Genomic DNA, 25339 nt, shown 5'->3' with positions numbered 1-25339 from the left:
ATGAGGCCTCCCCGTCGACGGCAGCTAGCAGGCCTTTTGAAGCTCGCGAATGATGTGCAGTCTTGTGGACAGACCATCATGTTGCTGAAGAGCACAGAGGAAATTCGGTCCTGAAACTCCCCCAGAGCTGAGTGCCGGAATAGGGGACCGATGACATCACTGCAGCGACCAAGTGGATGATAATGTCCGCCAGGTCCTGGACCGGGACAACGACCATGCTTCGTCACGGGCGCCCGGGGCACCGGGTAGCCAAAAAACTGGCACCAAATTAAGCCCAAAGTTTGGTAATAAGATTTTGGAAATTTAATTTGGGTTATTTCGTGAGTTTCCGGGAAAGCAAGCTCAATTTACCCTAGGTGAAGCGTATTTCAGCCAGCGGGCATCACTCACGCATTTGGCAGCCAATCTCAGCGTTCCGCACAAGACCCTGCCTAGGTAGGTTAGGTAGACCGACCTAAATGCGGGATCCGAATGCCCCACACAGCGTCCAATACAGTGCAAGTCGTCGCATGCACTATCATCAAAAAATTGTGATTTTGGCAGAATTGTCACCGACGTATCTGCCCCTCCAAGGTACCCCGCGAACACATCAGTCAACATGGCAACCACGGGTTCTTCAGGCCCCATCACGGCAGGCAAGTCGTTCTCGGGTAAAATTCATATGACATGGATGCTAACACCTTACCAGAGGCCTGCCAGTCAACTTTCGAGCAGGCCGTTGCCATTTCGCTGCACATGTGGCCGGCCCTGACTCTCGCCGTCCAGAACCACTGGGGCGGCCCCGACTCCGCTGACAAGAGAGACTGGTTCGCCGGAGCCGTCGCCGAGCTCTTCCCCGCGTTCAGCAAGATCACCAACGGCCAAGCCGTCCCCGCCAACAATGCCCCCGAGGAGCCCGATACCGAGTACGTCGAGACCATGCTGCTCCAGGTCATGCTGGACGAGTTCGAGGTCAACGTTGACGACGAGACCGGCTTTGACGTGGCCGAACGCATCGTCAAGTTGAGGACCGAGTGTGCCAAGGGCAACTTCGAGGTAGTGGATGATTTGCGCAACAAGTGGGACAGCCGCAAGGGCGACAAGGTTGAAGGCCTCTACAAGAAGGTCGAGGGTGGTGATCAAGACACCGACTGGGAGGACGACAGCGAAGACGATGAGGAGGATGACGATGTCGACATGGATGACGCGCCGCAGCTCGTTTCCGTTCCCAAGGAGAAGCCGCAGCCAGAGGTCGACGAGGACGGATTCACCACGGTCACGAGGAAGAAGAAATAAATAAGCCAGCGAAAGAAAACAAATCCCGACTTGGTCTCAAGGAAATGGTGCACTAAGGGCCGTGGCTGATGTACAAATGTCGGCAAATTAAGAGCTGCCATTCGAGCCACAAAATTCAATCCCAGCCAACGCCAGCCAGCCAGCAAAATAAATAAAAAACGCGGCTTAGGCCGCCTTCTTACTCCCAGTCGTCATCGCTGTCGTCAGCCTTGCGCGAATCCTTGGGGCTGTTGGGCGCTCGGCTAGCTACGCCTGAGGTGGCGCCTACGACGTCGTAGCTTGCCTCACTGTCGGCCTGAGACTTTTCGTCGTTCGACTTGCGGGATTCGGTGGGCTTGAGATGGGTGGTCTGAGCAGGGGGTTGGATGGTGGTGGAGGACTCGGTTGACGGCGGGCGGACTTGCTTCTGCTCAGTCTTGGGGGCTGGGGCGGCCTCGTCCTCAGAGTCGTCGTCCCAGCTGACTTCGTCTTCGGCTGATGCAGCTGTGTATCTGTTAGCATGTCATTACGGAATCCGGACTGCCGTAACCCACCCTTGAGCAAATCCCGTCGTCGGGCCTCGGCGGCCTCGATGCCATGTCTGAGGAAGTAGTATCTCTTCCAGAATTCAGCATAGGGAACCTGGTCCGGTACAAGCTTCTCCATCGTGGACCGCAGCTCCGGGTACTTGTTCAAATCCTCGCTAATCTCTCCCGTCTTCTTCTCAATATCAAAAGTCTTTGCCCAGGTTGCAAACTCGTCTGTTGCTGGGTCCTTTGCGAAGCTCTCGGTGCTTGTGTGGATAACGTGAAGCTGCGCGTCTTGCCTTGAAGCGTGAATGACCCGCTTGCCCTGCGCATCCTTGCTCTCGAACAGAACGGTGTTTCCCTGGTTGTTGGAGTCGGAGGGCGGCGCAATGCTGACCGCCTCTTTGAGGAAGTTGCTGATGTTGGTGCCGAAGCGGAGCAGAGCTTCATCCGCCGCGTCTTCGGCCTTCTGCAAGTCCTTGAGTCGCTTTGCTGCCTCGGAACGGAGCCTGGCCAGGTAGGTCTCCGAACTGCTCATTGCTTCGTCCGAGGCTTGATCTCTGGTCTTTGTCGGTGTCGTCTGGCTGTCGGTGTCCTTGGTCTTATCTCCGGAGGTCTCTCCTTGCGCCGTGTTGACCGTGAGCGATCGCGTTCGGTTGATGATGGACGTGAAGCCCTTGGCTGCATCCTCGCCGAGCTCCGTAACCTCCTTGGAGGCTTCCTTGTAGACTGTTTGCCCCTAGCCTCAGGTTTAGCCGGTTCCTCCGCCTCGAATGTTATCCTTTCCTCTTACCTGCTTGACAGCACTTCCCAGAAAGCCACCGATTCGCATGCCCCAGGCACTAGTCGAAAGAGCCTTGTAGGCCTCTTGAAGATCATCGTTCAGAGTTGACTGCGGCTGGTCGGTCCTGGGTTCTTTGGAGGAGTCCGTCTTCTTGTCGGCATCCTTGGGGAGCGAGCTCTCCTGGATGTGGTCGTAGGCCAGATCCATCGCAAATTCTGTACAGACCAAGCCTAAATCGAGAGTGATATTATTTGGGGTTCGAAAAGCCGTAGCGAGGCTAGCTGGCGTGGGCAGAGTTGAGGCGAATCGCGCGAGATGTCCAAGCCAGCGAACGAATGATGTCTTGACGTGAGGCTGCTTTCCCCCTGACGGGCGGGGTGGACGGCTGCATGGTGGTCAATGCGGGGGCACCATCGACTGCACATGCCCACGGGTGGACCCCGGCACAGTCACGACGGGAATCTTTGGTTTCTGATCACGAGGAAACTGGTTGCAGCTGACATTCCAGCGCTCATTGACCCGGAGCCTCAACGTCGCAGCCAGGGAGCAAGAAACGGCCAGATGATGTCAGAATGTCAGTGATGGGGGAGAGAAAGAGAGAGTGAGGGAGACAGACTGGGCTATGAACGGGCCGGACCTTCTTCTGCACGAAGAATCATGCAAACGAACTGTACCAACACATACTCTCTACCGACGCCGGGGACGGGCGGATAGCCCCCCAGCGCCTCATAACCTGCAGCTTCAGGCGCGCATTCCCCCGTCTGCTTAGATATGGGAACGGTCGTGGGACACAATGTCATGTCACTGGGCATTGTGAGTCTAGCAAATTGCAGCGGATGTTCCAGTGGCTCGACCCGGCCCCAAAGCATCTGATCGGATGGTCCAAGGTTAGTTACGATGGTGGTGTCCGCAGGCATATGACTGCAACCAAGGGTCTACAACTGCTGGGGGCCAGGCACTCGGTAGCGCATTGCACCCACTGCAGGCAACTGAAGTGATGCAATGGAGGCACGCTCTGCGGACCAGGCTCGCTCCTTCGTGCCTCCGCACGGGGCAAAGCGCCCCTCGCTGTGTCCCGAGGCTTACCGTGTAAGCTTTTCGGGCGGAGCAGTTCGGATCTAGACGCCTTCTTAGCCGATTTATGCAAGGGAGAGAGAGAGAGTAAGCGGGTTCATCATCGTTAGTCCCTGACCAACAGTTGCTAAGGACCGCGCGATGGCGCAGCATTCAACGGACGGGAAAGCAAGGCAGGGATTTCAAGAGTTGCCGTCTCGTAGTGCAGACAACAGAGGTCAAGGGGCCACGTTTTGTTCCCTCTCGTCCTTTTGATTTTGAACCCAAACCAGCCAAGGCCAGAACCGTTGACAGAGACGTGTTTGCCGTATCATTTGTCATCAGAGTATCCGTATTAGTGACAGCCTACGCCGCGTCCCCCCCCTGGGAGCAGATCTCGCGTCGGCGGGGCAGGAGGACGATCATCCTCATCCAAGGCAGTCCCTTTTTGACCCGGACCAACGCCCGCTTCTCGATAATTTCCATGAACACTTGATCTAGTCCAAGACGGCCTCGCGGCCATAAGGCGATTAAAGTTCCGGCAAGTCACACCATTTCCCAACGTGTCTTTGGTGTGGGATGCGTGAGCGTGAGCATGGGTTGCTTGTCTCGCCACAGGCACTCGCGGTTCGGCCGGAACCACGAACAGTGTTAGGAAACTATCTGGGCAAGGTATCGGATCGGCCAGGGGAAGCAAGGGAGGCATGGGAGGTTACCTCCGGCGGATATGGACATATGCCGGATTTACAAGACCGAAAAAAGACCATGCGGTTGCCCATGCAGGTGTGGCAGGATGGCCCTGACTCATATCCAGCAGGTCGGGCGCGCCGTTTGAAGAATCGGCAGCCAGGATAGTGCCGCACTGCCATAGACGGACAAACTATTGCAGCGCTGCTCAGCGCGGACGGAGCTCGTTCTGTCCTGGGGGCTTGGCCGATGACCCATCACTTGTGGTGTTACGCAATGTGTCTTATCCCCACGTCATGCAACAGACAGACGATTGCCGGCCAATGCTTGCCTCTTGTTGCCATTGTATAGTGTTGAGATGTCAGGCGCCGGTATGGGAAACCCGGGCTCAGAGATAGCGAAGTCGCGACGATCCGAGATGGATGGGACGAGATTTATTTGCCTGGACGATGGAGGGACACGGTGTTTGGTTGATGGGATTTGCCTCGTCCACATTCTGGCTGTGTTGCTCCCAAAGTAGGAACGGAGAGGCAGCAGAAGGATGCGTGGCGAACGTACCCTTTTTGAAGGGGGTGAGGCGCTACCGTTGCAGGGGATGCGAGGTCTGGTGCCTCGAAGGGTCCTTTTCCAAGGCAACAGGGCATGCAGGGCTGGGCTACCTCAGGTGGGAAGGTCCCCCTCCCAGGGAAGAAAAAAAAAGGCCCACGAGGGGGGAAGCGTAGGAAGACTTGGGAGGTGGACGGCTGGATGATGCGAAAACGACGTCCCGCGCCCTTCGCCTTATCGGTGATAACGGGCATTGTGGCCAATGGATAGGCGTCAATGGAGCATCCTCTGCACGGCCGCTAGGGCCCCCCGACTCCATCGGCCGACCCCCTCCATTTCCCTTGCCTCGATTGGGGTCTATGACGGCTGACAAATTGACGCTGAAGGGCGCTGAAATTCTTCCCCTCCTCTCCATCTGCGGCCATCCATTCAGTTCGATTCTCTCCACTTCCTACTCAGACGCACTGCGGCCACCACTCCCAACTTTTCACCTTACCGCACTCGCATCACACACGCACACCCTCCCAAGCACGTCTTTTCCCGAATTCCGTGGAAGCTCTGGATCCGGATCCTGCATCAACTGTCAACCGAGAAACTGGTGGCCAGGAAACCGGCCTGTGACTCAGGCAGCAACTTGAGGCAGAAAGGCACCAACTCTTCTTCCACCCACCCCCAGCCAAAGCTGGTCCATTTCGTCACCACCTCGCAAACTCCATACTTTTCCCTCTTACCTCTTTTGACGCCGAACTCGACTCGACGTCTTGGATTGCGGAGAAGGATCGCAGTCGTCGCGCGGTAGTTGAGCGTTCCCTTCTCTTCGGCAGGCGACATCACCGTTTGACCCGATCTATCTGGAAACCCACGGCATCTTGACCCCGGCACCCAAGCCGCAATCGGCCTCCCGAGTTTACCTGTCTTCATAGCCCCATTGCACCGAATTGAATACCTTTTCCCTACATCACTTCGCCCCTTTACGCTTCTTTCGCAATGGCCTCCGCGACCAACAGTGGTTACCCAACCAACTTCATCTTGACCCCGCAGCAACAAAGCCTGCTCTACGCCGCTCTCAATTCGAACAAGCAACAGTTGGCGAATCAGTCACCCTCCACAAAGGACACGTCAATGTCGCCCTCCTCGTATCAGACCTCACCGGCGCAGGGCGCGGCCCATGGCTTCCAGGAGAGCCCCTACCTGGATAACTACGACTACGACTTTGGTGACTCCAGCTTCGACTTCGACGTCAGCACCGTCGGCCAGGCCAAAATGATTGGTGACATTCCCAACAGCGCCCAGTCAGCCAATTCGACAAAGTCAGACTCGACTGAGAACGATGGGTCGGACAAGAGGGCCCATCCCGACGACGAAGATGACGAAGACTCACCTGTAAACGGCGCAAAGAGGCGCGAGAGCAGCGATAAGGTTCCCAAGAAGCCCGGGCGCAAGCCGCTTACCTCCGAGCCGAGCTCAGTATGTTGTACCACCCCTTTACTGTGAACTTGTTTTAACAATTTCCAAGAAACGTAAAGCTCAGAACCGTGCTGCCCAGCGGGCATTCCGTGAGCGCAAGGAGAAGCATTTGAAGGATCTCGAAACGAAGGTGGAAGAACTTGAGAAGGCATCAAAGGACACGCACAGTCAGAACAGTCAGCTCCGTGCTCAGGTCGAAAAAATGACGGCCGAACTCAACGAATACAAGACAAAGCTTGCTGCCATGAGCACCCTCTCCGTTACTCACGGCAAGGCGGCAACGGCAATGGGTTTTGGAGCCTCTGCCCTCGGCAATCTCAGCGACGTCAATTTCCAGTTCGAGTTCCCCAAGTTTGGCGTCCTTCCAGGATCCCAAATGCCCAACAAGCCTGCCCAGGTGTCAAGGTCATCCTCCGCACCTCAACAGGCCAACGGCAGCAATCCTGTCAGCCCTCTCAACACCAGGGACAACAGCAGCCCCGGCGTCATTGGTGGACTCGACTTTGGCACCAAGGACGATCTGACGAACTTCACCTCTCTTTTCAGTCCATCCCTCGCCAATGGCTCCACGGGCACTGGCACGTCGCGTGCCAGCGTCGACTCTGGATCATACGGCATGAACAACGGTGGCACATCGACTAGCTCGCCGTCAGCTTCATCCCAATCAAATGGAGGCCCGAGCTCATCATGCGGCACGTCTCCCGAGCCATTCACCCAATCGCCAATGGGCTTCAAGCCTGTCGACACCATGACCACCATCGGAGAAGAGTCTTCGGGCCAGCAATCTTTGTTCGCCGGTATCGACACCAACAACTTCGATTGGCTTGCGCAGCAGAATGGTGGGCAGTTTGACCCCCAGCTGTTTGGTGGTTACCGGGAACCGCAAGAGAATATCCTATCGGGCGCCACGTTTGACGACAGCTTCTTCAATGATGCACTCGACGCCGACTTCATCACGCCTTATAACATGGCTCCTAGCCCTGCTGTGCCCAAGAAGAATCTTATCGACCAGATTGATGCTGCCAAGAACGCAGACGATGATGTAGTTAAGGAGGCTGTCAAGTCCGAGAACTACAACTGCAATAAGATTTGGTATGTCCCACTCCAACAACTGTTTACCACTGCTGTTACTCACACGTCTGACAGGGAGAAACTTCAACACTGCCCTACTGTGCAGAGCGGCGAGTTCGATCTCGACGGCCTCTGCAGTGAGCTCCAGAAGAAGGCCAAGTGCTCAGGAAAGGGCCCGGTCGTTTCCGAGACAGACTTCCAAACCGTTGTCAACAAGTGGATGGGCAAGGACGCGGCCGCTTGCTTCGACAACAAGGCGAAGGTCTGAACACCCGCGCCCAACTGTACATTGGCATATGTGCCCAGGGCGATGGGCCGGTCAGGTTTGGAAGCATATCGAGGAAACGGTCGGGAACTTTAGGGAAGGCAGGCGTTTTATCACGGACCAAAAACAGGGCGAACTCAAGGTTTGGTTTGATCCCAAGGCAAGGCGAATGGTTATTCTTCCAGATCGGAAATCTAGATACGGAACAAAGGGGATCTGGCCAGGCAGCATGCAGGCATTTGCCTGTACCTGGCGGGAGACTCCTTCCGACCGACTGAGAATGGTTTAAGGAGGCTATGATGATGATATTCAGACGACCAAACGGTCATCCTTGGCAAGGAGGGGTTTTTTCTATCGTTTATTCTTTTGCAGCACATGTAATTTTTTTATGCCACAGTATTCGGGTAGTTAGCAGTTCTACGATGAACAAATGAGAATCTCCACATTGGACTCACGTTGGCCATCTCATGATCCAGCTTAGTGAGAGACAGCCTGCCCATCCATCCCACGGTCTTGCTTGCGGGTTTTGTACGCTCGTTCGGGGTGGAGCTATATCGCGAGGCTTTTGGTCTCGTTACATGCTGAAAAAGGCGTCATGCTCGGCGCGGAGAAGGGAGGAAGGCAACGCGGGCAGCTATCGCCAACCCTCCATAGACTACAGATAGACATGGGCATTTCCGTTTTCCCACCCATGGCCCCCATGTTCTTATCATCGCTGGTAACCGGGACGCCCACTTCCCCTGTCCTGTTCCCCATTACCTTGCCCAAAACACACGAACCCACCTCCCTAGCCCCCGCATCCGCCCGCATTCCACGCCCGCGCTGTGTCCCGCATCCGGATCTGCAGCGCGCTCGCGCTCGCGCAAGGTCAGGGGCGGAGAGAGGACTGCCCCAACGACGGGTGAACAATGTCGATTTTCTTCTGTCTGGCTATATATGACCTTTTATAATGGCCTATTACGGATCTAACGGCATGCATTTTTTTTCTTTTTCTTTGTTTTAATTATTTATTTGGAAGGGGGTTGGTTGCAAAAGGGTCGGGGGAGACGCGTGGGCATGGCTTACATCCCCCCGGGGGAGGGCCCTTACACAAGCCCACCTGCTGTGTAGTGCCGGGGGCTTCCAACACGCACCTTTCAGCCGTCATGCCGCCAGTTTCGGGGATGCGGAGAGAAGGGGGAGACGGCGAGAGCGGCACGTGGTGAATTCGGGGGGCGGAAGGTGAAGAGGGTGGATGGATGGATGGAAAGATGGGTGTACGGATGAGCGGTGAGTGAGTGGGTGAGTGAGTGAGTGAGTGAGCGTAAGCGTGCAGTATCTCCAGGTTTGTATGTTACGCCGCACAAAGCCCTGTCACGTTGTTTCCCTCTCTCCCGTGCTGTCTGTTCTCTGGTGATTATCTCGCGAAACAACCCAAAACAAACCCACCAGCCGCTAGTGATAGCCCCTTCCCCGTTCCTCCCCTGGGGGGGTGGGAGGGGGCTCTGCGAGAAGGGGGGCATGGGAGCATGGGAGCATGGGAGAGGGGGGGCGAGGCAGGCCAGAACGGTATGGAATGCTGACACTTGCTCAACTGCCGCTCTGCTCAGTTCTGGTCTATCGGCTCCTTTCCCCCTCCTCCCTGCGTGGACTCCTGCATCCCCCCCCAAACTGCACTTTCCCCCTTCAGCTGACCTATTACCGGGTAATGTCCGCCAAGGCGGCATGCACTCGGCATTGGATGACAACAAGATAGAGAAGGGTGAGGTGGTGGGGGGGGGAGGAAACAAAAAGGTAAGGGTATACTACTTTCCTAGGTCCCGTATGTTTGGGTGACATTACCTATGCAGTCAGTACCTATCAAAAGGCGGCCATTGACAGGAGGCAAGAGGGGGAGGATTGGTAGTGGGTGGGAATGGCAAAGAAGATCTGCGGCCCCAGGCCCGGGACCAACCACCGGTTGCAGCATGCCATCAGCCAATGACGAGCTTGGAGACTGGGGCCGGACTTGCTCGAACCGTCCAACATCACCCAGTCCCCTTCCGAGGCGAAGGGAACCCCAACGACCATACCTCCTCCTCGCTGTTTCTCCTTTTCAATGGGGGTTAGAGAGCTTTCTTTGATGAGTTGGGGGGCGGACGCGCATAACCCGGGGGCTCGCGGCTTGAGGTTCATGCATCTGGACGGCCTGCCTGCACGACACCACTGGAATGCCGAATGCATGTACAAGGTAGACTGTTATTACAAAGGGTATATTCTTGATGGTTTGTCCTATTTCTCTTCGCTAGTCCACGCTCCTTCCCATCTGATGCATCATGGATTGGTTGTCTCTCGGTTCATCCTCGTAGATCCTGCTATTAGACAGTGTGATATACCAGCCCAGGCTCCGGTTTGTGGGCGGAACCCGCAAGGATTCGTTCTGGCCCTTTGGGGAAAGCACAGCCAGCCATCGTCTTGTTTGTCGGCGAGGGGCCCCCGGTGTCAATACAGCTCGGGCCGTCTTCGTACAGTCGCTGCTATGTCGGCGTCGTAGTCTGGTCCCCGCAAAACCTGCAGTGCCATCCGCAGTGGTAGGCGCATTGGCTCTGGCAAGGGTTGCTGGAATGCCACGACTTTGGCCGTCCTCAAGCCACTCGCAATGCGTGGCCCGGGAGGGCGTGGGATAGCAGTCCCTTCATGCCTTGCCGAACTCTTCGGGTATCGATCCTTCTCTTCCTGTGCGTCTTTCCGACTCTTCAACAGACCACGATTGTCTTCTAGCCAATGACCTGCCTTGCGCCCTCTTTGCCCAGCACGCCCCTCTCCTTCGGCTTCGGGCTGTGTCCCCTTCCCTTCTTGCCCCTGAGGAAACCGAAAACGCCACTAGAGCCTTCCGATTTGCCTTCGTTGATGGTGTTGGCGTCCGTCGGAAGCGTAGCGTCCTGCCGGGCGAGTTCAGACCAGCTGCCGCCACCATCCAACGTAACCTGCATGCCGCCTGTTGGGCTGGTGACCCTCTTTCCAGCTCCGGGCGGCGCTGCCCTCTGATTAGAATACTCGCTGGGGTAATGCGGTATTGGGGGTGGCTTCGACACTGGTCGACGGGGCACTGCGCTGTGACTGCTCCCCGGGCGTCTTTCCAGACTCGAGCTCTTCCGTAACGGCGCCGGGGGCGGGCCACCTCTCGATGCTCCTCCATTCATTGCCATAGCCACCGGTGTGGCCTCGTCCGTGGTCAGAGCCTGCGGCTGGTTCATGTTCGCAAGTTCGCCGTTAGGGAAGCAGCCTTCTTCGTCTTGGCCGGTGATTCTGCAATAAGTCAGTATTGACAAGTTGAAACAATGGGGCAGTGGGTCCATACTTCTTGTACGCAGCCAAAGTGTAATCAAACGGGCGGAACTCGTTTTCAATCATCCTGTAAAGTTCGTCCTCTCTGATCTCCTTGTCCGAGGCGTCCTCCTTTAATCGCTCGCGAGGCTTCTGTCGTCTGGCTCTCGCTTCAAGAGGGGCCTCCTCCAGTAGCAGCTCCTCAAGGTCGTATGTGGCATCGAAGTTGGTCTTGTCAGCAGCCGGGACGAAGACGGGTTCGATTTGTTTCCGCTCCAGCGCTTCGAAGTCGATCATCATGAAAAACTCGTGTTTGGTGAAACTCTCCCATGTCGCGCCCATTCGCTTGTCGCTGTTCGGGTCCAAAGCATCTCGAATGGCGTATAAACAGGGCAGGCTGACGGGCGGTGAAGTGATGGGGTACTTGGGGTTTGCGATTTGGATTTGCTGGCTCAGGGTGCTCTCCGAGTTGCCGTCGAATGGCCTCTGCCAGAAGTGTCAGTTCAGTTTAGATAGATACCCTCAGACTGCCCCCCCAAAATAGCCTTGACCCACCTTATTGTATATGCACTCGTAAAAGAGGACACCCAGCGACCACCAGTCTGCACGCACGTCATAGCCCTTGCCGGCGTAAACTTCGGGTGCGAGGTAGGCTAATGTGCCCGATTTGCTCGACAAAACTTTGTTGGGGACGATGTCGGAGGCAACGTTCTTCACCAATCAATCAGTATTTCCATTTCTTCTTCTTTTTTGGATGTGGGTGCCATGCGGATATCTGGCGGGACTTACAAAATCAGTTAGATGCACGTGGCCGTCGGCATCGAGGAGAACGTTGTCGGGTTTCACGTCGCGGTGGATGATGTTTTGGCTGTGAATGTATCGGAGAGCGCATCCCAACTCGGCAATCCAGAACCGCACTGCGTCTTCGGTGAAGGTCTTTCTCGAGATATGGAATCGTAAATCGCCTCCGCTCATCAGGTCGACAACCAGATACCTAGGATATCGTCAGTAACATGCATCGAGGAGTATTGCCAGGCTATCCCACATGTATTCGATATCTTGGAAACTGTACCGCAAGTTGCAGATAAACGGATGGTTCACGTGCTCAAGCATCCGGCGCTCTCGTATAATATTCCGCACACTCTCGGATCGTACAACTATTCCACGGACACAGTATCAGTATTGGTGTACGGCGACGCATCGTGCATCGCGTCCCGGGTGGGGGGAGACGATGCTGTGCAACGAGGCGGTGTGTGTACCTTCATCTTTCCGGATGTACTTCAGGGCGAAGGATAGATTTGTGTCTTTTCTCTCGACGATGCGCACCTTACCGAAGGCGCCTCGGCCGACTACTCGTAGCAGGCGGAAATGGTTGAGGTTGACTGTGGGAAGGGAGACTGATTAGCTTGGCGGCGATGGAGCGGTAGCGGGGAGAGGCGGAACAGCAGAAGGGCGCGCAGTGCAATGCAGCAGCGGGAGCGGGAGCGGTGGTGGTGGTGGTGGTGGTTGTGGTGGTGGTGGTGTTGTGCATTCAGCGAGGGACTGCGAGACATACCTTCGCCATCCAAGTCGATGGGCTTGCCCTGGCTATTGCCCATTGCGACGTGCAGTCCTCTTCAATGGCTCTCACGTCTGCACTTGTTGGATCTAAGGAAAACAGTGTCGACAGATGCGCACCATGATCCAAACGGAGGCCGGTGGTTTTTTTTTTCCTGGATGAAGGTGCCGGGGAATGGGAATTCGGGACAAAACGAGAGGCAAGGAGCAAGAAAGAGAGACAAGAGAGTCCAGCAGAGAAATGGAGGCAGATAGATAGGAGTGGAGTCCGTTGCAGTCAGCTGGCACGGGGTGACAGGGGATGGAGGGCCAGTTACTTCGAATGACGGTCTCAAAATCGGGGACTTGGTGGTACTTGGTGGAGGGGGATGAGAGGGCCAGAGGGGGGGGGAGGGGGACCAGCAGAACGGCCAGGGGTGACGACGGCCGACGTACAACGGAAGTACGGTAAAGGTATCTGGATCCCGTTCTGGAATTGAACGGGAGACTGACAGGACAAGGCAGTCAAGGCAGGGCGGGACTCTGACTAGACGGTGCTGAACAGACTCAGAACAGAGCAAAGGCGGGAGAGGAGGAAGGCCGTGGGAAGAAGAAGGGATGTGCTACTTTTTGTCTTTTCCTTGTTTCGGCGAAGGCCAGGGCCGGCTTTGGACAGGAAAAGGAGAAAGAAGAGAAGCAATTGTTCGCCTCTCGCCCACCACGGCGCGCCCACACACACACTCTCTCTCTCTCTCCTCTCCCTCTCTCTCTCTCTCTCTCTCGCGCGCTCTGCCACTATCGGTCTGTCTCTCTTTCTCGCTACCTACTCCCCCCCCCCCCCCCCCCGGGAGGAGAGGGGGGTTAACAAGGCCAGGCCGGGCCAGTCAAGCAAAGCAATCAGTGGAGTGACCACAGCTAGCGCAGCAGCAGAATGAATGAAGCAAGCAAACAAGCAACCACGTCGCAATCCACTTCAATTGATCTCTTTTACGCACTGGCTCTGGAAAGGCGTACTGGATAGTAAAGTATCCCATCTTTGCAGCATACACGGTGAAAGGAAAGCCAGACAAATGAAGGTGAGGCAAGACAAGGCAAGGCAAGGCGAAGTACCCTGCTACCTTGGCGTACCCTGAGCAGCTCCAAATGTATCCTGTGTGCCGTGTCAAACGCGATAAGGTCCCCTCCCTGACCCCGTGCTTTTGTCGACATGTGCAGGCGAGACAAGGCTACAATTGTGTGGCTTGTAGACGAAGGCCTAGCGCCGATACTCGACTAATGATACTGGATCTGCTTGGTGTATCTAGCGTCGCCAATGATACATCGGCGTCGGCAGCGGCGAGTCTGTTACTTTTGGCTCTCTCACGATTCCCCCTTTCTCTGTCAATCTCTCTATATCGCAACCTCCTGGTGGATAGTCGGCCGGCGCTGCCATGAAGATTCCACTGCGGCGCCGTAATTGCGCGTTCTTGGGCTACTTCACGACGCCCAGGCGGTGTCGTCGGCTGGCCTCGAGACACCAAAGCCAGGATGGACGCAGGATCGGTCGGTAATGTAGGTCAGGTAAGGTTAGGTCGGGCTAGCGAGTGCTTGCTTTTGTTGCCGTACGCAAGATGCCAAAAGGTCGACCGGGGTGCTCCAAAAGCTAGCTGCGGGCATGGTAAGCAGTGAGGCGCTAATTATCTGGCACATCTCCCACGTTGTCTATCCGTACATTAGCGGTGGGAGGTGGGAGGTGGCACGGATGGGAGAGGGTACGGTAGCTTGCGAGTAATTAGCAGGGGGGGCAACAGCAATGTGAGTGCGAATCGAAGTGAAAATGGGGTGGGAGAAAGAGTGGGAACCGACAGGCCTGTGGACAGGCTTTGTGCAACGATGCAGGGGTCACAGACTCGTAGCCTGAGTTAGGTGAGAGGGCGAGTGAATGTTGCAATAAGGGAGAGAGGGAGGCTACTGGGCGGTGGGTGGTGGATGATGGACGATGGATGATGCCAGTAATCTACAAAGCAACGCGACCTGCAGCGAACCCGAGATACCCTGCTCCTGTTGATCCTTCTGGGTCTCCAAACGTAGTGTAAAGCAGCCCTGTTGCCAGGCTAAGGAACCAAGACAGACAGACCTAACTTTCAAAAGAAAGCAACGACATGAGTCCAGCCTAGGTACCGGTATTACCTAGGCAAGAGGCAAGCAGCAGAAGAGACTCGGCAGCAAGGAAAGAGACAAAGAGGCGTCAAGTTTCAGATGATCTGGTCAAGATGAAGAGCTTGAGTAGTGAGCCAACATGCATGCCATGCCAGGGGGGGATCCCATTCCATCAAGCCACATGTCATGTGGTGGCAGAGCACACGAGCGAAAGCCCATCGACGAACTCTGTAACAGATGGCCGTTTGTTTCTTTCCTGGTCGGTTGCTGCCAGCCAGTTGGGATCGGCCCTTTTCTTCTTTTGCCCTCTCTCTCGTCTTTTCTTATTCAATGCGGCTATGTAATAAAACATGAGCACCCTGGTTCAAGGGTCCCAAGTCGTCTGGAAGGAAAAGAAAGAAACCGCTCTGCAGTGCGGGTACCATGCATTTATTCGTACCTCACCTCCCCCAGCTTCCATCAGGAGTCTCCAGCCCAGGGCTGGACCAAAGGTACAGCTGAATACATACATGCTTACAGAGCTCCAAAGTCAGTGATTTGGGGTCGACTCATTGGCTCAGTCGGAGTGCCCGCCGGGACGGCATGGCTCTGGGATGAGGGCAAATTAGGTAGGAGCTGCCTACTAAAATCGCTAGGGCGGATTTGGTCCAGTGCACATGTGCTGCCTCCAAACTTGACTGCGACGGTATTGTACCCCCAAGTACCTACCCGTCTAATTAAGGGATCTCTGGATCCTTCCCTGGTGTGTGGGCTGGGGAACGTGCACCTCAAGTAAGATGGTCTAGTCCTTTCCTCTGCAAGTCGCGCAATTACACGCTACATTGGCAGTTGCAAAGCCAAACAAACCTCAGGCAGTGAATGAATGGATGGCAACGCAATGCTGTTATGTAGTTGCCTGCCATGGGCGGACTCGCCACTTTGCATTGCTCTTGGTCTTGTTCTTGTTCCTGTTCCTTGCCCGGCCTTGCTCTTGCTCTTTCTCCTGCTATTGTTGTCATCCATCGCCTTGCATCACCTCCGGAAAGACAAAAACAGGATGCGACCTGGTCATTGGTCAGTGTAGAAAGCTTCAGTTTGCTCTCCCCCAACTTTGGCTCATGCCCACAACTCGGATGTCGAAACTGTTTGCTTCGGTTGCTTTACTGTGCAACCCAATCAAACTTTGGGGGCGGCATCCTCGTCAAATTTGCAAATGGCCCTTGTAATACGCAGCCCTACCAATCGCTCATGGCAAGCTTGATGAAGAGCCTTAACTCAACTCGGCAAAGGTGGCTGGCCCCCTTCCTCACCGTCGAGAAGCCGCCCGCATCTAGACCGTCGACTGCCGAGCGCCACGCTCGGGAGACATTGGCTTGAGGGCAAGACTCCCAAGAACGACGAAATCCCAAAGCACTAGCCGCACTTCCAACGAAGCAAAATACCTCCCTCAACCTTCCCGAAAGCTTGACAAGAGGGCAAAATGAAGTCAAGCAATGCCAGACCACATCATGCACTCTAAATGAGTTGCTGCGGCCACGAGGTCACCCGCTGACGAGCCACCACGGCCTGGAGCCTACTTTTATCTATTAGTCGCTGACCCGAGTCCTTGCCGTTGACTTCGGGTGTCGACCTGGTGACGTCGTTTCTTTTACATCCTGTGATGTATCTCCATTCCATCGATGCAAGCGCTCGGCAAGCAATGCAAGCCATGATACCGTCAGACACGGGACGGCTGTAGCGGATGAAGTCTCGGGCGTGGTAGACCGAGGCAACAAGACACTCCTTTCGTCCGACAACCAACTTCAGCACTTGGGACACTGGACTTTGCTTGGGCACCAACATCACGGTTTCCGCACTCTGACAAGGTCCACTGCGGGCACAAGAGCAGAACGCTGAGAATCACGAACCTGGGAGACATGGGAACCCAGTGCCAGACTAGCGCGTCCCCTACGTCCATGAAGAGTTGAATCACACGCTACCTGCTATGTACGGATGTTACCATATCCCATAGCATTCCGCCCTACAAACGGGCGGCGTGGGCTGGCGCTATCTGATTCAGGACAAATCAAGAAACAGGCGGCGTCGGTGGCAGCAAGTCGGCTTTGGCATCCTTGCCAACCACGTGAGAATAATGTGATGGTCTATCCGTAGTCGCTCGCCATCTACCACATCGTGACCCTGCTTGCGCTGCCTCACTGTAGCCCTGACCAACGTCACTATCACGATCAAAAGGGGACTCGGCACTTCTACTTTGAGGGGTACAGGTGATGGCTCTTTTCTCGACCGAGAAACCTCCTATCTGCTTGGTATGGAGCATCTCATCAAAACCTCGCTCCTCCGCTGTGATGCTCCGCCGTCTAATCCATTCTAGGGGACAGGCCCGCCCATACGACTCAAATCGTGGGTCGACCGACCCAGCCATGCAAGAAATGTCTTCATCGGCACGCCTGGCTACTGGGGCCCGTGAGCCTCCAGGTCAAGCGTCCGAGGTCCTGTGAGCCATCACCCAGCGGGAGGGCAACCAGCCAGGATGACAGACAGGTGGACGGGGCTCCGGGCCTCTTCCATCAGATTCACGCCACTGCTGTCTCAAGACTGTGCTATTTTACTCACTGAGAACCAATGGCTTCCGCCGCCCCCGCTTTCGACGGACGGTCATACCGCCTGCCAGTGAAGCAAGTGCATGGCTGGGCCAATCCGAGACACAGAGCTCATGTGGGATGGGAATACTGGGTAGCCTTCTGGAAATATTCTGCCCCTTAGATTCATGCCGTCCCAGATTAGCGACTCGTCTCTTTCCCGTCCGCCCTCCACCGTGCCACGCGGGACCAGTCAAGACCCTGCGCGGACATCAGCCCAACTCGAGACACTACTGCAATGGAAACCGCTGTCGGGGGAGAAACAGAAGCAGGCAGTCTTCCGTCCACTGCCACGCATGCCAAACATGCACATGTCGAGACGTTTGCAATAAAGAATTGAGAGCTACATTTCCCTCCCTCGTCCATGGCCAAAAATAGACGGGATTTTCGATTTCGAACGGCGAGAAGTCGCATTTCCAGGCGACAAAGAAATCACAAAGGAACGGCCAACAACAGTGCGCCATGCCGACTCTAAGCACCATCACAAATCTGCAGGTTCGTTTCAGAAAGTCCGAATGGAGGAGTAGACATGTTTGCATCCATCGCCGGTCATTTCCGTCAAACGCACGACATGATCCCTATCCCCCCTTTTACATTTGACAGCTGACGACACGCCGGCAGGCCTTCAGCTGTCGCGAATCTCCTGAAGGCCCCCCCTGCCAGTTGCAATGTCGCGGTGGACTGCCTTGACAGGCCTCGACGTTGATCCCGCAGATCGCATTCAAACCCAAAACGAGACTGCCGCGAGAGTCGGCCATTTCGCCTAGTCTGGCAGGCTCCATTGTCAGGGGACAATGGCTCGGCGAGTTCCTTGGGTGGCATCGACTTTAACGTCTCGACGCGTCTACCAAAAACCTCATTTCACGCTCCCCGTTACCAATATATTTAAGCTTGATCACCTTCCACTTTTGCGACCCTAGGCGCCCTTACTAACAGTTGCGTAGCTGATAGCATATGGATGGTCTTGGGGACCGTCAAGTCAACTTTCACCGTGTGACATTCGTCGCTAACCCGAGTCTCACTCCACGTGGTAAGGGGCAATGCATACTGCGGCGAGCTTGACCAGACAGTGGCATGCAGCGGAGTGTTACCTATGGGGCTGGCGATATGGCCACGCGGCCGGCCTCCTTTTTCTCGTGAAGAGATCAGAATGAAGATGTAATGCCGATCCCCTGTTCATGTTCTAACCAGGGCCACTACACAGTCCTGGAAAAGGCTTATTCAAATTTTCTCCGGTTCAAACAGCAGGCCCCGGGGCCAAGTCAACCAGACTTTGAACCATGCCGGCTTGTCCCATGGGTGACATTGACGATACAGCACTCGGCTCTCGCCGACCAGCCGGGGCGTAAGGCCACCAAGGCGGACAGCGTTGCATACAGCTGTAATAACCCCTTGGCGACAACACTGCAGAAGAGCGGTTTCAACGATATGACCGCACTGGCCAGCACCGTGGTCGCTTGCAGCATGTGTCGCAACGGTGTGTATGGGCCGAACAGGTCGCCAGGGCCCAGAATGCAAGTCTCATTTCATTTTGCAAGCCATAGTGCCAACCAGTGTTGTTGCATGGCCCGAGAATGGCCAACCGGCGCCTTGCTGTACGACCTCACTCCGTAGGTGCCAGCATCCGCGCTGTGCCGCCTCCTATTCCTGCCGAGCCAGGATCGTACGCGGAGTAGTCCTGCCTCCGGCCTCACGGGCAACAAAGTGCCATCATGGGACGTTACCCAGCCTTGGGCAATGGCCGAGATGGTGCTTTGGAGAGCGCGCAAACGGTCGTGGCTTGCCCCTTTGGCCCTTGTATGGGACAAAGACTCAAAGCAACAGACGTCTCAGGAAGCTCGAAGTTGCAATATCGGGTACGCGTTATTGCAGCGGGAATGCGAGCCCGGTGGCCTACTGCCCTCCGGAATTGATCTCGAAAGCCACTCCGCGCCACCCGAGGGATTCACGAATCAAGCGCCGCTAGTCTCGGTTGTAATTACTTTGGTCGAGATCTTCACAAACATGGGGATGCAACAGCTGAGTTTGCCCCAGACCTGCAGGGCCAGCAGCATCAAAATTGCGACGTGGCATTCCGACGGCTAGATCAGCCCCTCCCGACGAGGTAGCTTGCGGAGGCGATGCAGTGGTTCCTCGAGAGGTCGGGTATGTCGAACGCTCGAAGGTTCAACAATCAAAGGCAATCCAACCCCATCAAAGGTTGGAGCGGCAGGTACATGGAGGAACATGATGCATCCTGACAGTTAGCATGTCTCGCCATCATGCAAGTCAGGCCCAAGATGGCATCGTGGCCGCGACTACGAGTCCTAGCCGTCCTGCACCCTCATAAAGCTCATTCCCCGGCCTGGTTGTGTGGCCGGGGAATTCAAGACAATCTGGTAGTTCGGGAGCCTTCTGGCTTCGCACGGCGTCCAAGCAATGGCCGCATGCGTCACCTCCGGAAAGCTATGTGCGAGCCGACTCGGCCGTAAGACCTTGGGCGACGCGAGACTCGAAAGAAATGCAGAAAGTTTGGCAATTTGGCAAACCGCCATGTTCCTTTTAGGGAATTGATCGGCAACTGTTGCAATTCCGGTGTTGATTCACTAGCATCTTGGGTGACATCTCATTTGGTTGGCAAGTTGATAAAAAGAGCCTTCCAGGCCCTCTGTACTATCAGAAGCCAATCCATCAGAACCACCCTCGCGTGCCTGTGAGGATGCTGCAATAGCCGGTCCCTGTATGATTCAAGCGAAAAACAGCATGGACTGGAAGGAGGGCAGTGGAAATAAGAATGATGAATAATGGCCCTTCTTGTCTGGGGTAAAGCCGCCAGACGCAAAGCCGCACTTGTCGGCTCTGGCCGCACGTATGAATGACGTCACGGAGTCCCGATGAGAGCATCTCGACGCCGCATCCTCCCTCACCTCACCGGATCCAGATTGTTGCCATTTAATCTTCCTACCTACACACAAAGCTCGCAAGAGAAGCAAGACACGAATTCCATTCAATTGAGCCTGGCTGAATACATTATACGTCGAGGAAACCAGAACCCGAACAAAACCTAAGAAAACAAAAACTTACGGGACCACACATCATCACACGCTCATACGACAAAATAGAAAACCTCCACAACATAGTTTCTCTCTCTCTCACTCTTTAAAAAGAAAAAGAAATGGCATCTCAAGCTCTGCGCTCCCTCAACCTGCGAGCCGCGCGCCGCTCCCCCTTCGGAGCTTCCTCCTCCACCACCACAATCACAACCCGGACGTTCGCCAGCACCCCGGCGACGCGATTCGCCTCCAAGGGCACTCAGGACCGTGAGTCGCTCAACCCCAGCAGCAATGAGGGCACAAAGTCAGGGGACGACTCGGAGGCAGCGCACGTAAAGGGGGCGTTCGATCCGTCCACAACCCGGCCCGGCAAGGAGCGTAAAGAGGCCAACGGCAACACACTCGACGTCTCCGGCGCCAACCAGGAGGTGTCGAAGCCGCAGGGGGACAACCCCAATGGCAAGGGAGGCACCGGCAAGGGAGCCAAGAAGGGTGGGAAGAGCAGTGGCGGTGCGAGCACGCCCAAGGGCGGCAAAGCCTGAGACGAATATATCTCTGAGAGTGGCGTGTAAGATGGAAATTGTTATGAGAAGGTGCTTTAAAGAGAAGCGAACAACGAGGGGGTGGCATGACATGGCATATACTAGTACCATCAGCATCGGGACTTGGAGGGGAGAGATGGCGTTTTGTCTCGACATCAATTGCATGGCCGTTGTGCATATCTAAAGGCAACTCTGTGTGTGCCTCCTGTTTTGCTTATTTGTTCGCGTCACCGTGAAACCAAGAGGATATCAAATGCAGCCCCCAACTCCAGTCGAACTCCGAACTCTCCATGTCCCCCCTTATCATCCTCCCGTTGCCTTGTCACGCCGTCGTCCTACGCGTACAGCCCGTCGGGATCGTCGTTCTCCTCATCGTCGTCGTCGACGACGATCTGCTCCTTCTTCTTGGTAAGATCCTTGCGGCACATGGGGCAGCTCCCCTTGCTGCGCAGCCAGGGGCTCACGCACTCCAGGTCGAAGCGGTGGCTGCTGTGGCAAGGCAGCTCGACGACGAGAGGGTACTGGTCGTCGAGGAACTTCTCGGCACAGATGGGGCAGGCCTCGTCGGCGCCCAGGGTCTTCTTGGGCACGCGGTCGAGAGAGTCGAGGTACTCCTGTGAGACGCCGGGGATCTCGGTGGGCGGGCTGGCGATGTCGGACTCGAGGGCCTCGACGAGGGACGAGAGGAAGCGGGCGTTGTCGTCGTTGGGGGCGGTGGAGAAGAGGGTCTGGAACTGCTGCTGGAGAAGGTGGTAGAGGGCCGCCGCGTCCACGGGGGTCGGCGTCGCGTGCGGGTTCGTGTGGCGGGTTTGCTGCTGGGCGGAGGACTGGGACGGGGAGTCGGTTGTGAGGTTGGAGAGGAACGAGGTGAAGGAGGACATGTCGATGCGGCGGGTCCCGGACTGGGTGGAGGGCCCGGGCTTGATGTTGTGCTCAACTGCGACGGGGGGAAGGGTTCATTCGGTCAGCGAGGAGTGCAACGACGACGACGCATGGTGGTTGGGGATTGAGCTTAGGGGGGAGGGCGTTTGTGGCAAGGAATTACTCACTCTCGTACTGCGTAGCCATTGTGGGCGACTTTTTGACAGCTGTGAAAAACACGGTTGTAGAATCGAGTAACAACTATTGAAACTATGGGGAGGATGAGGGGCGGGGTGTTCGCGAGATCAATGTACGGTGCAGCTGGTAATGGGGAGCAGCTTTCTTTTTTTTGGAGGGGGAGGTAAGGATGAGGCTGCTGCGATGATGTGGCTAGGCAGTCGTTGGTGTCGCAAGTTCGGTCAGCGGAGAGAGCCTGATGTGAGGGGAAGCTCAGGGAAGGAGGGGGGAGCTTCTAGCGCAGGTCGCCGCAAAGTAGCTGCAGGGACCCGCAAACCCCGCGATGGGTATGTACCTACACCAGCGCAGTGCGGTGCATTGCTGGACTTGCAAAGTGTGGCTGGCACACACTAGTCGGGTCCTCGCCTCGCCTCGCCTCACCTTGATTTCACCGAATTTGGGGTGTGGCCTCGACTTCACCCCGAGTCGGCCGCCGGTGCCGAAAGTCTGAAGCATTACGTAGCGCAACGACCTCGCATAGTGGTCTTCGCATGAAATATTTATGACCTTCTCTCTTTTTTTCCCTTTTTAGTGGAATACCTCAAAACTTGATCACATTTCTCAAATCACCCAAGTGTCGGGAGGGCCGAAGGCATGTATTCCGCCCTCGGTTCCGCGTTGTGGAGGTCAAACGGCACAGGGTCCGCACGTCATTCTTATCGCCGAAATGCACCACATCACAGCGGAATCACTCGATGCTCGGCCAGTGTTGATGAACCAGGCCATGCTTTATATCGAGAAACTCGGGGCGCCCGTTGTGGCCTTGGCAGAAGCGGGCAAAGTACTCATGGGAATGTCCAGGCTCTCCAACCACAAGGTCAGGTGCGCCTTGTTGATCAGTCGGGACGAAGACAAGGCCAAAAGGGCGAACGGCAAATGGATCCAGGATCCCGGCGATAAGGCAGCAAGCAACCCACTAGCCCCCGAGCTCTCCGTGTAAGCGGAGTTTGCACGAGTAACGGTAGTGGACTTTCTCTTCCATCCCAGTATAGTATTAGCACCGTCTCTCGAGGTCTCTGCTACTCCTCATATCCCCCCAACGCCTCGTAATGAGGTCTTGTCTCTTGTGTCTAGCCCAGGACGAGAGGCACGAAACCTTGGAAGCGGGCGGGTGTGCTAGTCATGAGTGAACGTGCATAGGTCTCCTCGTTCATGCGAGGCTGTCGGGCGATGGTGAGATGGAAGTCTAAGGCAGAGAGACCTGCGAACTCAATGTGGGACAAGATCGGACCAAGCAGTCGTAGCCCTGCACAAAATGTATTCCGCGCTGGCAGGAGTCAAGCCATACCATGACAGGATCAGCAGCCGGACAGCATCGCCATCGAGGTGGGGCGCACCGAAAGAAGTAGACGGCCTGCTGAGACCGTGATAGAAACCCGCTTCGACCTCCCTGTCTGAGCTTAAAAATTAGACCGTTCCAACTTTCCCAATCATCATTTTGGCCAATCCCCCCCTGCTCCCCCCAGTCGTCCCAGTCCTAGTCCCAGTATAGACAAGCTCTGGGTTCCAGCCTTTCGTCATATTTTGAGAGCATTGTTCGACACCAAGTCCTGTGCCCAGCAGCAACCACACACACACACGCACACACATATCCCCTCGCCTTTGCTCTCCACGTACCCACCCCCTCACGGCATTGTCTCATCAAAAAGACACACAGACATCGAAAGGTCACGTCCTTCGGCCCATAGAAGCCAGAGCTGCAAGTCCCCATAAAGCCCGCATCGACATATCCCACAGACATCCTGCTCTCGCACCTCCTTTTCCTTCTTCTCTCATCCGTCCATCCACACAGACAGCAAGGAAAAGCCCACGCCAGCAGCATTACACACTCCTCCACCTATCTTCCAGTTACCAAGCCACCGGGCCAGCATATCAATCAACTTTATCTTCACATTGTAACTTGAGGCGCCCGCTTCTCCCAAGCCACCTTAGCATTTCTCTTTCACCATGGCACACTCAGCCGCACTCATCGGCTCTACCGGCCTCGTCGGCTCACACATCCTCTCGAACCTCATCAACTCGGAGGCCTTCGCTGCCGTCAATACCATCTCACGCCGTGCCCCCAAGGCCGGCGGCCTTACCCTCAAGCCCATCATCGAGCCGGACACCTCCGCCTGGCCCCCCAAGCTCGCCGCCCTGCTGCCGGTCCCGTCCGTCGTCTTCTCGGCTCTCGGCACCACGCGCGCCGCCGCGGGAAGCATCGCCGAACAGTGGAAGATCGACCACGACCTCAACGTCGAGCTCGTCAAGGCTGCCAAGGCCGCCGGCGCCAAGGCCTTTGTCTTCATCTCGAGCGGCGGCACCCGCGGCATGTTTTCGGCCCAAGCGCCGTACTGCAAGATGAAGAACGGCGTCGAGGACGCCATCAAGGAGGCCGGCTTCGACCACGGCATCATCCTCAAGCCCGGCCTCATCCTTGGCCAGCGCGAGCAGGGCCGCGGCGCCGAGGGCTTCGCTCAGAGCGCCGTCAGGTCCCTGGGTTTCCTCAGCACCGGCATCCAGGACAGCCTTGGCCAGGAGGCCGAGGTCATTGCCCGCGCCGCCGTGCACGCCGCCATTCTCGTGGAGCAGGGCAAGGCGCCCGCCGGCCTGTGGGTGATCGAGGCCCCCGAGATTGTGCGGCTGGGACGGACGGAGTGGAAGCACGGCGCGTGGCCCCGGTCTTAGGTCGGGTGACCTTGGACGGGCGAGTGACGGAACGGCACGGTGGTACGAAGGCGCAGAAGTTTGGCGAGGAGAGGATGCTATCATCGTTCGGGATACGAGTCGGACGTGTCCTACCTGCCGGTGGACGGCGGGTGTCTCGTCTCGCGGAGCGTTTCCGCCGTGACACCGCGCCAGCCAAGCCACTCGCCACCAATCACATCATTATCGGCCGGTGCAACGGCACATGATTGACGGTGTCACGGCCGACGGGGCTTCGATGGGTTGTACGCTTCGAAAGGCTTGTCTCGTGCGGTGGCACGACGTTTTCTCTTCGGGAGCGTGACGAAGCGGAGATTACTTCTTGCAGAGTTCCAGGTTGTGTTGTCTGTGTGTGGTGTTATACGGCTCGGAGCTGATTCGTCAGTTTCAAGGCGTTGGTCAGCTCCCTGTTTGTGAATTTCCTGTCGATACTTTTGATTTGTTGGAATTGTTGATATCCCCCATGTAAAAAATACCACCCAAGGCGGCTTTTAGACGAGAGGAGGCCATGCCTAGGCAACAGAATGTCTTTTGCTTTGTGTTTACGGCTAGTATTAGCAAATTATACCAATTATGCAGACTTCTTCCCGGGTCTACAGTAGGCCATTCATCTTGAGAAGCATATTGTCTGACTCTATACCTGCCTATAAAATCGTCAGGCGCTTTAGTCATACCATTGGTCAAGAGGTAAGCAAGCGACGACGTCCTGGGGTGTGATGCATTGTCAGACGGGCCACGGTACTGACCGAC

At 56.0% G+C, this 25339-nt stretch overlaps 8 protein-coding genes across 8 annotated transcripts; 5 read left to right on the top strand and 3 right to left on the bottom strand.

Moving 5' to 3' along the window:
* Positions 1-666: 666 nt before the first annotated feature.
* On the top strand, positions 667-1275 carry EsH8_II_001288 (Pre-rRNA-processing protein TSR2-domain-containing protein; the record flags this gene model as incomplete). Its single annotated transcript, XM_083264586.1, has 1 exon — positions 667-1275. One exon carries the CDS (start codon positions 667-669, stop codon positions 1273-1275), a length of 609 nt encoding a protein of 202 aa, XP_083121908.1.
* Positions 1276-1453: 178 nt separating this feature from the next.
* On the bottom strand, positions 1454-2772 carry EsH8_II_001287 (uncharacterized protein; the record flags this gene model as incomplete). Its single annotated transcript, XM_083264585.1, has 3 exons — positions 1454-1758; positions 1809-2520; positions 2575-2772. 3 exons carry the CDS (start codon positions 2770-2772, stop codon positions 1454-1456), a joined length of 1215 nt encoding a protein of 404 aa, XP_083121907.1.
* A 3066-nt stretch (positions 2773-5838) lies between these two features.
* On the top strand, positions 5839-7657 carry EsH8_II_001286 (bZIP transcription factor; the record flags this gene model as incomplete). The annotated part of the gene is made up of 3 exons (XM_083264584.1): positions 5839-6318; positions 6368-7410; positions 7465-7657. 3 exons carry the CDS (start codon positions 5839-5841, stop codon positions 7655-7657), a joined length of 1716 nt encoding a protein of 571 aa, XP_083121906.1.
* A 2732-nt stretch (positions 7658-10389) lies between these two features.
* EsH8_II_001285 (kinase-like domain-containing protein) lies at positions 10390-12537 on the bottom strand (the record flags this gene model as incomplete). Its single annotated transcript, XM_083264583.1, has 7 exons — positions 10390-10921; positions 10974-11425; positions 11495-11650; positions 11729-11933; positions 11985-12096; positions 12199-12321; positions 12495-12537. 7 exons carry the CDS (start codon positions 12535-12537, stop codon positions 10390-10392), a joined length of 1623 nt encoding a protein of 540 aa, XP_083121905.1.
* A 7849-nt stretch (positions 12538-20386) lies between these two features.
* Positions 20387-20806, top strand: EsH8_II_001284 (uncharacterized protein; the record flags this gene model as incomplete). The annotated part of the gene is made up of 1 exon (XM_083264582.1): positions 20387-20806. The coding sequence occupies one exon, from the start codon at positions 20387-20389 to the stop codon at positions 20804-20806; it is 420 nt and encodes a 139-aa protein (XP_083121904.1).
* Positions 20807-21141: 335 nt separating this feature from the next.
* EsH8_II_001283 (uncharacterized protein) lies at positions 21142-21874 on the bottom strand (the record flags this gene model as incomplete). Its single annotated transcript, XM_083264581.1, has 2 exons — positions 21142-21743; positions 21856-21874. 2 exons carry the CDS (start codon positions 21872-21874, stop codon positions 21142-21144), a joined length of 621 nt encoding a protein of 206 aa, XP_083121903.1.
* Positions 21875-22571: 697 nt separating this feature from the next.
* On the top strand, positions 22572-22844 carry EsH8_II_001282 (uncharacterized protein; the record flags this gene model as incomplete). The annotated part of the gene is made up of 1 exon (XM_083264580.1): positions 22572-22844. The coding sequence occupies one exon, from the start codon at positions 22572-22574 to the stop codon at positions 22842-22844; it is 273 nt and encodes a 90-aa protein (XP_083121902.1).
* A 1007-nt stretch (positions 22845-23851) lies between these two features.
* EsH8_II_001281 (uncharacterized protein) lies at positions 23852-24571 on the top strand (the record flags this gene model as incomplete). Its single annotated transcript, XM_083264579.1, has 1 exon — positions 23852-24571. The coding sequence occupies one exon, from the start codon at positions 23852-23854 to the stop codon at positions 24569-24571; it is 720 nt and encodes a 239-aa protein (XP_083121901.1).
* Positions 24572-25339: the final 768 nt, after the last annotated feature.

This window comes from Colletotrichum jinshuiense, chromosome 2, assembly GCF_051148585.1.
Source record: "Colletotrichum jinshuiense chromosome 2, complete sequence".
In the NCBI taxonomy this organism is placed as follows: Eukaryota; Fungi; Ascomycota; class Sordariomycetes; order Glomerellales; family Glomerellaceae; genus Colletotrichum; species Colletotrichum jinshuiense.
Note: the sequence above shows the minus strand (reverse complement) of the source record. Positions and strands in the feature narration are given on the sequence as shown.